Raw genomic sequence first — 12,140 nt, forward strand, 5'->3', positions numbered from 1 at the left:
CTCCACGGCCTACACTAATAAACTGATCTACAGTTGCAAATCGTACTTATTTGCTAAGAGTTCCCTAATGTTAGCTAGAGCACTTGCTCTATCTAAACTTGACTACTGCAACACATTATTCCTTGGTTCTTCTGAACACAATCTAAATAGACTCCAGATTCTCCAGAATCCAGAATCTGAGAGCAGCACTTAGTCTACCCAGATCCTGCCGTATTTCCACTCAGACACAACGTCAACTGGCTGCCCATCCGTGACAGATTCACACTACGCACCCTGGCCATCACGCACAAATGCCTCACAAACTCCCCCCCCCCCGAAATACATGTCCGGCTAAATTTGTAAACACTTAACCCACGCGTACTACCAGATCATCTCACTCCAACAACCTGGTTGTACCAAGATTCGATCGAAAAACAGCCGGAGGAGCCAGCTTCCCAGTCCAAGCTGCCAAACGACAGAACTCTATTCACATCCCTCTTAGACAGGAACCCTCCTTCCTCACCTTTAAAGTCAGAATAAACAATTGGCTCAGCAACAAGCCTCATCACTAAGATGCCATCACTGTTATCTAATCACTGCCTATTCATGCTACTATTCATTATCTCATCATTAGTTATACTATTGTACATTTTCTCCTGTTATCTGACCCACCTGTAACCAGGGTCCCATTTGTTGTCTCCACATTTGATTGTAATTTGCCCGCTTCACTATTTATGTAACCTCTAAGTTTTTCAAGTGCCCAGTTACCTTAGCGTTTGGTGCGCAGTACAAATAATAAACAAATACAAATAGACACAGGCGTCGAAATTATTGATCAACGGTGGGATTCAATGTGTGCTTGCACCCAAGAAATTGCCCTCAACTCTAAATTTAAATTAATCCAATTCAAAATACTCTGTAGATACCACTATACCCCAGTCAGACTACACTGCGTGTCAACGGAGCACTCCCCTGACTGCCCTAGATGCAGAGCGGCCAATGCAGATTACATACATATGCTCTGGTACTGCACAAGTCTTTCTCCCTTCTGGAGAGACATATCTGCAACCATGTCCCAAATACTTGAGTACACTATCACACCATCCCTGTTGGCTTGCCTCCTCCACAAATTTCCCCGTATGGGCCACGCTCCCAAGAAACTGGCCGGTTTGTGCATGCTGCTTGCGGTCCGCTGTGTTCTGCTGCTCTGGAGGCACCCTCGAGCTCCCACTCTCAGTCAATGGCTGTTGGCCGTCGCCTGGGCGTCAGACACTGATGAGTGCTGGGCGAGCCTACAGCCGGCAGTAAGCAGACCGGTAAATATCTGGACCCCCTTTCTGTCATATTTACTCTCTTCTTCTAGTGAAAATGAGGCGGATAGTGTCAACCTCTCATCCCCGGAATATGGCCTCGCTTGAATTGTTTTTCTGCTCCTTGGATACATCCCTCACATTTAGTAAGACCCACAACTCTAGTTTGCATGGTCCTGCGAGACCACAGTAATTGATTATATACTTTTCTGTAATATGCTGATTGATCATGTACTACTCGTTGTCCTTTTCTCCGTTGTACTGTCAAGCAAATAAAGTATAATATAAAATAAAATAAAAATTGCTGGCACACAGGACTCTGATACCTCTGACTTGATTCGATGAATACCTCAGATTTTGCAGTTGCTTCTCCCTCTACCCACACCAACCAAGGAGGTTATTTAGGGGTAGCCAGAGGTAGTAACTGCTACCCCTGGCTTCACCTTTGGTACCTGTGCATTGACCTTGCAACCTCTGGGTATGCATCGGTCAGAAGGCAGAACGATCTCATGTATGGAGAGAATTACTGCTGAAGCATGAGGTTGAATATAGAGAGTTTAAACATCACTGCATGGCTTGCAAGCTTCTGAAGTGTACATAATAAACAGTGACGGTTCATCCATAATGGTGGAGGGGGTGCCGACGACACAGGAACCCTCGCCCATTATGGAGGAGCAGAAGAGCCAGCCCAGTGTAAAGACTGAGCACTTCCTCAGCTGCTTCTGGGCTGTCTCATATGGTCAAAAGGAAACATGGTGCCTCATTATAAGTATGCCGGTCTGGTAACAACGGTGCCGGTAAGCTACCGGCACAGTTGTTACCGGATCGGCATACTCCGAGTTCTGTGAGCGGGTGCCTTTCAGCCCGCCAGGTCTGACTTGGTGGGCGGAACGGCACCCGCTCGTAGACCTTGACGGTAGCACCGGCACCATTTATGAATGATCCCGGTGCTACCGTCCTCCCCATTCCCATTGGGTCCAATGTGACTCGAATGGGGAGTAATTTTTTCCGTTGCCCGACAATGGGGAATTAGCAGGACCGCCGGGGTTGTAATGCCCCAGTAAGTCCCCATTGCCGGGCTGTGGGATAAAAATGACTCCGGCAGCAGCCGTGCCGTTTTGACCGGCAAGGCTACCGGCTGAGTCATAATGAGGCCCATGGTTTCCCTTTTACAGTTTTTGTTCCTAGCGTACACGTCTAATGGACTAGGCAAGACCAGGGGCATTTTGCTTCCCCAGCCTTGCATAGCCCATTGGGGAACTGCATATTTGTATGTGCAAGGGGGCGCTCCTGCATCTCCCACACATACATTATCATTGTCTTAAAGGACAGGATGAGGCTTTAGGCTGGTTTCCCTCTTTCTTGCCAGTTGTTGAGTTACTGCAGCCCCAACATCATTCGGCACTGTACATGGCTTTTATTGGGCAATTGGATATCTGCATGTGCCAGTACGTGCACAGCACTGACTTTTATATCAAAGTGTCTGTACTAGAGCGAACATCTGATATCTCGTGTACGCTTTGAGTGCACCAGTGACTGAAAAACGAAATTATTCTACACAATTCGGGTAGGAACGTTATTGCACACACAAAGTGAAAGTTTCCCAATTTAGTTAAACACAATAGCATTGATCACAATACACGTTAATGAAAGCAACGTATACTAAAGTATGTAATCGTTGGTACATATACAAATAAGTTGGTTGCATCAGGGGCTGATTGCTCCCGTTGTAGACCCATTTTATGTTTTCCTCACAGGAAAGACCTCTTCGGCACCCGTTGATCTGTGGTTGCACAAGGTTTCTCACTTGCAGCTTCTGCGAAATATAGCAAAGTGACTAATCCCAAGCCGTATCCTTGACCATTTCTACTGTGACGTCAACCAACCACTAGCTTCCTCTGTTAGGCTAAGAAAAAGTGTTCTGTCAATGGGCAGACGTGTGGACTATAGCCCAGTAATCTCCAGGGTAAACTCTTGAAGTGTCCTGGCGGACAGGCTACTTAAAGCCTCTCTTGCAACACTGATGGCTGTGCTCCATGTTGCAGCCCACTGGATATCTAAACCGAGGACCTTTAAACACATTTCTCTTTTCTGAAAGGGCATGACTGGCTTTCCCTAAAGGTGTGCTGCCCCCTTTCAAAGTAATTTCATTGCATTAATTGGCATATGGCCAATCATTTCTTCTTAGCAATAATAAAGATCCCAGGAGCAATATAACAATACCTCATGTGTTTTCAGATTCGTTTTTAGAAGTTCGAGTAATTGTCTATTCAACTTAGAACCATGTCCAAGCAACCCGTGGTTCTTTAATGTGTAACCTATAAAGTAGGATTTTTAAAATCAGCCCTGTGGCCACCACCCTCTGATGATCAGGCTCCAACATTAAGGTCTATCCAAACTCTATATAGGTAGTGTGACTACACAGCAAGGCTTCGACATGGGAGGGCCTGAGTGAGGTGCAGGGTTCAGTTAAGCGCACACAGAGCACTCTCAATAATGCAAGTAAGGCAGAATGGATAAACAAACAGATATGTCGTATCTATTAAAAAGTAAGCAATACTCACTACTAATGTAAACATTCCCTTCGGTGTGCTCTAACAGCAAGAAAACGTCACTTTTGAACACAGAAATACTTTTCAATGTAGTGTAGCAAAGCAAGTGAATATATAGAATAAGTAGTCAAGACTTTGAGAGCTAGTAAATGGAGAAGAAAGAAGTTTGCAAACACCATACACAATCTACCAACTAAAGTCCTAACCTTTACAATGTCCTTACCTAGGCAGAGGAGGAGGAGCCAGGTGTCCTTAAAGACACAGGTTCCAATAAAAGTATTTTCAGGAGGCTAGGAGCCTCATTTAGGAAGTTGCACACATGCTGGCTTGAGTCAACAAGTAGTTATAAGTGTTTCATGGTTTAGTAAAAGCAAGAGGAATGCCTTTAAAAGACCCTCCCCCAATCCAACCACCTTAAGGGAGACTCAGGAGAGACACACGTGTGTTACAGGCACATTATAAATGACTTGTATCATATCATACCATGCCAGAACACCACAGTTTAGGGATAGGCAAGGGAGAGCTAAGGTTATGCCTTTATGCCCATACAACCTATGGAGACAGGGGGAGAGCAAAACAAATATGTTTGCTCACCCCCTATACTCAGATCTCAGGTACCACTGTAGGAGTTCTTGAAATGTCTGGCCCTTCTGGACTTGTGCCTTGGTTCCATTGGAGGAAGCCCAGGGATCGCGGCGGCAGAGGTCATCTAATGCGTTGTTTACTTGGGTCTGGCTAGTTTGCGCTTTTGTGCTACAATGGACCAGATTCTGCACAGCTGTACACTCTAGACACGCAGACCTTGGGATCACCACTCTGGTGACTATCTCAGATGACCCCCAAGACCTGATGCAGGCACTGAACAGTGATGGCCACCCGAACAAAATGGTGGAAGGTGACCCTCATGGCTAGAACAAAGAAACTCATCCTGCAAAGCCCCTCTTCGTGGTGGAGATATGCAACTTCAGAGAAAGACCTTCTCGTCCTACAAGCTAAGGGCCACCTTGTTCTGTAAGATGAGGATCTACAGAGTCACAAGACTCAATCTCGTATGGAGACCATTGTAGAGAAGTAGCCCCAAAGGACGTTTGGCTAGCCCACAGGATGGTTACGGGACTGCTCAAAGTGCTTCCAGTGGCTGGATCCTCAACCAGAGGTTGGAGCTTGTTGTCCACCCTCCTCCCCAGTACATGGGTTGAAGCACTGATGAACGTGTTTAGGAGATCTGCAGAAAGACAGTGCTTCACTAGGCAAGTGAAGAGAGAGCTGCTTATCCTCTAATGACGAGTTTTGTGTCTTCAGTGGACTAGTCTCCTTCGTAGGGGTCTTGGCTCCAACGATGATCTAACGAACTGATGCAGGAGTCATCCTTTTATCCAGGATCTGGGCTGGAGTTGCCCCAAGACCACTAACGGAAAGGCTCTGCACTATTCAAACTGGCAGGGGCTGTCCAATCCTGGACAGCCTGTAGCCACTGACTCTGCCCAGCACTAGACTAACCTTTTCAGGATGTGGATCCATCATTCAAGATCTGCCCACACACACAGACCGCCACTTTGCCCGCGAAAGCTGGAGTGTTCCCTGGCAAATGGTTTACCATATATGAAATATCAGTCCACTCGAGGACAGAAAGGGCAAATGACAACATGGCCAAAGGACAGGAGAAAATCTTGTGGCACGACTATTTTAGAGTATATGGTACTCTATATTGCATTAAGCGTTAAAATAAAAAAGTGCACAAGTCCATAAAAAAGAAAAGACCGTAAAAGTATTCGCTGCTACCAGCCCATCCTTGACACGTTATGCAAGTAACCACAGAATAGCTAAAACAAAGTTACTGGGACACAGTGTACCTACCACACTTCACTGAAGGGGATTTGTGCATGAAAAATAAACAAAACTTAACAATGGCGAACATGATTCTCCTGCACCGCTTAGCCATACCATCAGTGCCCCCAAAACAGATAAGCTTAGCAAGGTAAATGGAGCAAAGTCATGAAAGGTTCAGAGCGATGGCAAAAAGAAAGGAGTCCCTGATGTCTTATGGAGGGAAAGTAGCAAAAAGTATAATCTTGCCTAACAGCACCTGAAGATGTTCTGCCAGCGGCAGGTGCGATAATGCACATGGTAGAGAAGGGGGAATCTGACCCAAGTAAGTGTGCCAGCAGCCTGTAAAATGGCAGCACGACAGGAAAGGGTCTGCTCCGTTCTTTGAGGGTTCTGGGTTCTTTTAAAAGGATTAGGGGGGCTATGTGGGTGAATAAAGGTCCGGTCAGTAATGTACCTGCAGTGTATTGTAGGGGCCAACTCCAGGGTCCTCCTTTGAAAAGTAGAAACAAATTTACAATGCTAAAATAAAGCATGAATAATATTAGTTTCAAGCAAATGAATTAATATCCACATCAGTAGTAGTGATTAAAACCCCTTGATAGGCTGTATATATATTTGTTGGTTGTCACAAACTGGGTGAGTCAAAAGACACGTATACCCCAACTTAATGTGCGGTTACACCTCCACAATGTGACAACAAAGCTATGAGCCGAAGTAAAACGTTTTTCCATGCAATGGTCAGTGCAAGGCATAAATAAAAAGTAAATCCAGGATTCAATAGGAAGCACACCAACAATTAACATTAGTTAACGCAAATTAAGCATGTAGATGTTGTAGTCTTAGATAATGGATAGATATTTAAAAATATTCAAAAGGCAGCTGTGCAGTGTATTTACATTTTCTCTCTTTCTAAAATCTCTGGAAATGTCCCTGCTTCTTAAAGGAAGTTTTAAAACTTTCTTCACACAGCCCGTTTGACTTCAGCTGCAATTAGAAGTTCACTCTAGTTCCCATTTATGAAACTCTAATCCCAAAGTCTTTTATACTTCCGCTTCAATCTGTCTAAAAGTAAAAATGTGAAACAATAAAAATGGCATACGATGTCCCCCCAAAAATGAAAAATCGGAAACCATGAGCAGGCGTAAGTGTTCTCCGCAATGATTCCCTGGGGCACTGAGCTTGACTGGCCTTCTGGATGTTGTGGCAGGCTAATGGATTGCGGCTTGGCAGCTTCATTCTTTGGTGGATCTCCATCTCAGTGAAGATGCTGGCACTGCTCGCTAGAGCAGCTGCCAGGACTTCTTCTTTAGTTGGTGAAATTTGCTTGGCTGTACACCAGCATGATGGCTGTACACCGGCATGAAAGGCTGGCGCAGAGTCCTGGATCGTAGCCTAATACACTTCTGGAAGCTATTTTGTCTTCAAAAGGAAAGAATCCTTGGTATTGCTGTGGCTTTGTAGCTTTATGTTTTGCTTTCGCATGTGGCATAGCTGAGGGTCACGGCTCTCCTCTTAACATGTCTTGGAGTATCCCTAATGAACAGGCTGATGTTTGGGCTCGGGCTGGTCTCAATACTAGTCCTAATTACTACTGATGATGAAGTTTCACAAAGGCCGGCTCGTGGCTTCCTCCTTCGTTAAGGTGGTCAAAGCTGTTTCAACAAGGCTCCAGGACATAGGCAACAATGTTCCTGCAGAAGATTGAATAGCTTTGATCTGTTCTTTTGACTTTTGTCCTTGGTGGTTGGTATAAGCCAGGTGGACTATGGCTGCAGGCTATGCCCATCATCTTACCTCTACAGAAAGATAATGTGGCCCAGTGAAGTATGTTTGAGGCCTAGTAAGAGGGGTATGGTCACAGACCTAGGTCTCTCCTGGCAATGCCTGGGGAAACCAGCGAGGCAGCTACATTTCAGCTTTTCTTTTTTTCTCTCTAGTGCACTACGCACGATACAGCTGTGGGGCAAGGCACAAGGCAGTGAACATTTTCTTTAGTTTGCCTCCTGCTCAGAAGCAATGGCAAAATGGTGGTAGAGCTACCTACCCATGTGTCTGTCATGTATACATTAATGGGCTGAGGTGGGACGCTGGGCCATGCACACAAGCCTTTCTCTGTTCTTGGGGGCGGTGGGGCACAGGATTTGTTCAGTTTAGTTTCTTTTCTTCTAAGATTTAAGAATGCTTGGAGCACTGAAGGGAGGTACCGGAGGCTGGGCTTCTTACTACTTGCTCTCCCACACTGGTGTCAGCGGGAAGCATGCTAGCTGTTCTGGTGCTGGCTCAGCCACTGAGCGGAAAAACGAGCCGAGGACCAAGGAGGACAGGCCAGGCATGCTTTCTTTATCAACCTTGCTCACTGAGGTCACTCTGGTTGACTATTCCATACTCCCTGCAAAGGGCCCGCAACTCAGGGGCGCTCCATGGATAACCTTTTCTTCCTTTCTTTTGGACTCTATGGGCAGTGAAACAGTCAATGCAATGAGGGGGCAGATGGGTCCTGGGGCCGGCTTGTAGAAGCCTCTGTGAGACATGCTGGGAGGACTGCCCGCGGCTCATACATATATTCATGAAGCCAGTGGCCTGCCCCATTGGTCACGGTCCCTAGAAGCGTGACAGTACATTATTCAGGTTACCTCGGGTAAAGAACATGTGCTGCCGGCTGTCACGCCCTTTTTTCAGACATTTGGTGAAATGGCCGATCAGAAAAGACAATCCTGTTGTAAAATGGTTTAGAGTTTCCTTCCACAGGCTGCTTTCTTTACAAATGCAAAAACAGTTATTGGTAATGTCTAACATTTCGAATACTTTACAGGTAACATTTAAACTGTAGCACATCAAAGTACATTTTATATTTTTACATGCCCAATACATATAACATTGTTTTTATATACACTTTTGAATATGATAACATTGTAAAACACGTGCACGTGCTTTTTTGTATTTTTTATATAATGTACTTGAGACAGGTTATTTCTTTTATTCTCATGTTGAGGCCAATAGGGAGCACTCAATTTTACATGGTGTAAAACGTACCATGTTGGGATTCATGAGAATCTTTTTAAAACCATTGTTTCATTTTTATGTGCATCATGATTTAATTGTATATTTATATTCTATTTAAGTACCTTTCTCAACAACTATTTGTCGGGTAAAATATGAGACTATGCCCTCTATTTAATCATAAGCGCCACACTACTGTAATCTCAATGTATATATTTTCTTTCAGATGTTCCTGCACTTTAACGAGCATGGACTAGTCACCTGTTCTGCTGATCACCTCATTATTTTATGGAAAATGGGAGAAAGAGAATCCGCTCTGCGCAGTTCATTACTGTTTGAGAAATTAGAGCAAAATGGTGGCTTGCAGCCACAGTTCTAGCAAAGATGGACAGGAACAATAGTCATGCACTGAATTTATGTGATAATTTTTGTGTATTATTTAACCTTTGTATTGTTTAAACTATCAAACATTAAAAACACAGTATTTTGTTGTATTCTTGGGAATGTTGAGTTATTTTATTGTTTTCCTACTTTATGATGGTAAGAATTGCACCTTAAAACACGTTGGGGCTCCTTGTTTGTGGGTGAAATGTCAGAGGCTAGTGACCCCACAGCACTTACTCCTCACCTCTTCATCCTAAAACGTAGCACTTGCTCTACTATCCCGTTCCTAATCATGCTTCTACCTCTCCCCTGCATCGTCTAGTCTTATTTCCACATCCTCTCACCCATTGTTTTTTTTGTGTCATAAATATTGTATTGATTTTATTACAGACAACTTAGGACACAGATCGACCAAGTCAACTTTGTTCCAATATAGCCTCTCCATATAGCTGCACTATCTGTGCCCAACCCCACCACCCCCTCCTCTTCACACCCTCAAATAGATCCAAAATTAAAGTCTGCAAGGAAATCAGAATAGCAAAATAAAATCAATGTCAAACAATGCTATTCTTGTTGTGTCACCAAATGGTACAAACAAATTCAAAGCTCTGAATCTTTGAGTACACGCATGTGCCCTGTAGTCAAATATCATAAACTCCAGCAGCGGCCCCATTTTCTGTTAAGTTCTCAGAGATTCGCTGACATTTTCTCCATGACCATTATAGACCACAATCGTGCCCACCAAAACTGAATACATGGCGGTTCCTTTTTCTCTATAGTGTGTGACTATTAACAGTTTTGCTACCAATAGCATAGTTGTAATTATATTTCCCCTTCTAGCAAAGAGCAGGTAGATTCCTTTGATTGGAATCCTCGGCAAAACCAGCCCTGGATCAAACAGAAAGCCCTGTTCCCCCTCCAGTGACACATTTGCTCGTACCTCCTCCCAAAAGGGAACAATTCTTGGGTATTCCCACCAGACATGCAAGAACATACCCTTTCCACAACACTCCAGCCAGCAGTCCTCTGATATATATGTATTTGATTTATTAAGGAGTGATGGGGCCTCATTACGAGTTTGCCGGTAAAAAAAGAAAACCGTGTCCGTGTAGAACTGCTGCTGGAATCTACGGTAGATTCCGACTCAGCATGCACGCGCATTCTGGCATGCCGGAAATGGTAGCACCAGCATGTCTGTAACAGCCCCAAAACCCCCGATACAGACACTTACTCCAGCACCGAGGACGCCACAATTACCGGTGCCTGTACCTGCACCGGAAACAAAGTCATTGCATCGGAATAGGAAATGCAATGGCGGCCATCATAAAAACACAATCCATTGCAAACCTCATTCTACCGGTGTGTAACAGGAAATCTGAGCACATACCGACACAGAGGAAGATGTCTGCTAGGCATGCTGCCTTCCGTCGCCGCAAACCTCTGTTCAGTGAATAGGAACTGAACATGCTGGCAGTCACCCTTGTGGAGTATGCAGATGTGATGTTCTGTGCAGATCTGCGGTGCCAAGAACAACTAAGAAAAAAGGCCATTTGGGAGGATCTGGCTCGCAAAGTCTCGGCAGTGGTGACAACACCCCGGACCGTCCTAGACTGTAGGAAGAGGTGGGACGACCTATGTCTTAGTGTCCGCAACCTCCTCGTCGCATAGTGCAGCCAGGGCCTGGCCACAGGAGGTGGAGCCCGATCAAACTTCAGGCGTGGGAGGAGGGAACATGGGAAATGCGGAGATGGGAGCAGCGCCATCCGATGATGCCCTTGAGTGTCCTTAACCATAATCCCAAAGTCACATCACACACCTTGTAGCCCCAATGCCAATGATCCCTTCCTAAAATCAGTGGGCCCAGATCCCTGCTGCCATACCACCCACCGACAACCTCCTTCCACACAAGTACCATGTACCTGGCTGAAAGACATGAAACAAACCCCACTGACACACCCCACAAATCCCCTGTTTTTGCCACACAAGTACCATCTGCATGCACACAGACACACATCGGCCAGAAATGTCCAACTGCTGGCGTCACCACATGGCCAAAGCCACCTCATGTCAAGATGCACACATCAATGACACCAGTCGCACAATTGTCACACCCACCATGACTCTTCCTGCAGAGTCAGCATCAACGCAGCAACGTCCCAAATCACTAAACACCAGTACCCCAAGCAACAGACACTGCCCATTCCATGGCCGCACCACAAAAATGCTCCCACACTGCATCCCCCACACATTAATGTGTGCACCATGCCATGCCCTCCACCATGTCCATGACAATGCTCATGACTCTGATGTAGTAGCAATGATGTCTGCCAGATGGATCAACGCCTATTACTGATGCCCTGGCTCACTGTCCCCCACAGGCACATCATCTGACAACGAAGGGGAACGTAATACAACACACTACTCCACTGTTGCCCGTCGCAGGAAATCCAACACCTCTAGCCAGGAGCATGCCACAACATCTTCGGCCCTGCGCCAGCAGGAAACACCTGCTGCCCAGCAGCCCCCATGCCAACCGGTAACCACTGCTGCCCAGCAGCCCTGGCAGCAACAAACACCTGCTGCCCAGCAGCCCCGGCAGCCACAAACACCTGCTGGCCAGCAGCCAGAAACACCTGCTGCCCACCTGCCCCAGCAGACACAGACACCTGCTGCCAAGCAGCGCCGGCAGACACCAGACCACAGCCTGCAGGTAGAGCCTGTTGCCCCAGACCACAGCCTGCAGGAAGAGCCAGTTTCCCGCCACCCAGCCAGCCGTACGAACCTGCAACACCAACAGAAGGGTCTGGAGCACACAGCACTGTAGAGGCCAGTGTGCACAGCACACAGAGCCACAGTAGCCTTTAGTAGGAAGCTGTGTTCACTCCTGCTGGCCCTCGGAGCCCACCTCCCATGCCACTACCTGTACTCCAGCACATACGAGACATTGAGGGGCACCTCACCATGATGGAGGAGAGGCAGCAGGCTATGCACGCCTTGGTCGTGCAGTACCTTACCGAGGCACAACTGGCACGGCAGACCATGCAGGATACCTCGCGTTACACAGCACAGATGCTGGGCAGAGCCA

The 12,140-nt window shown here is 46.2% G+C and overlaps 1 protein-coding gene across 1 annotated transcript in view; it reads left to right on the forward strand.

Annotated features, from left to right (window-relative positions):
- WDR41 (WD repeat domain 41) overlaps positions 1 to 9,165 on the forward strand; it is a 579,210-nt gene extending 570,045 nt beyond the window's left edge. Inside the window, exon 13 of the mRNA XM_069627429.1 lies at positions 8,898 to 9,165. Coding sequence (XP_069483530.1) covers positions 8,898 to 9,050 — 153 coding nt within the window. The 3' untranslated portion in view covers positions 9,051 to 9,165. The remainder of the gene's footprint in view (positions 1 to 8,897) is intronic.
- Positions 9,166 to 12,140: the final 2,975 nt, after the last annotated feature.

The sequence above is a fragment of the Ambystoma mexicanum genome, chromosome 6p (assembly GCF_040938575.1).
Source record: "Ambystoma mexicanum isolate Mex_15411 chromosome 6p, UKY_AmexF1_1, whole genome shotgun sequence".
In the NCBI taxonomy this organism is placed as follows: Eukaryota; Metazoa; Chordata; class Amphibia; order Caudata; family Ambystomatidae; genus Ambystoma; species Ambystoma mexicanum.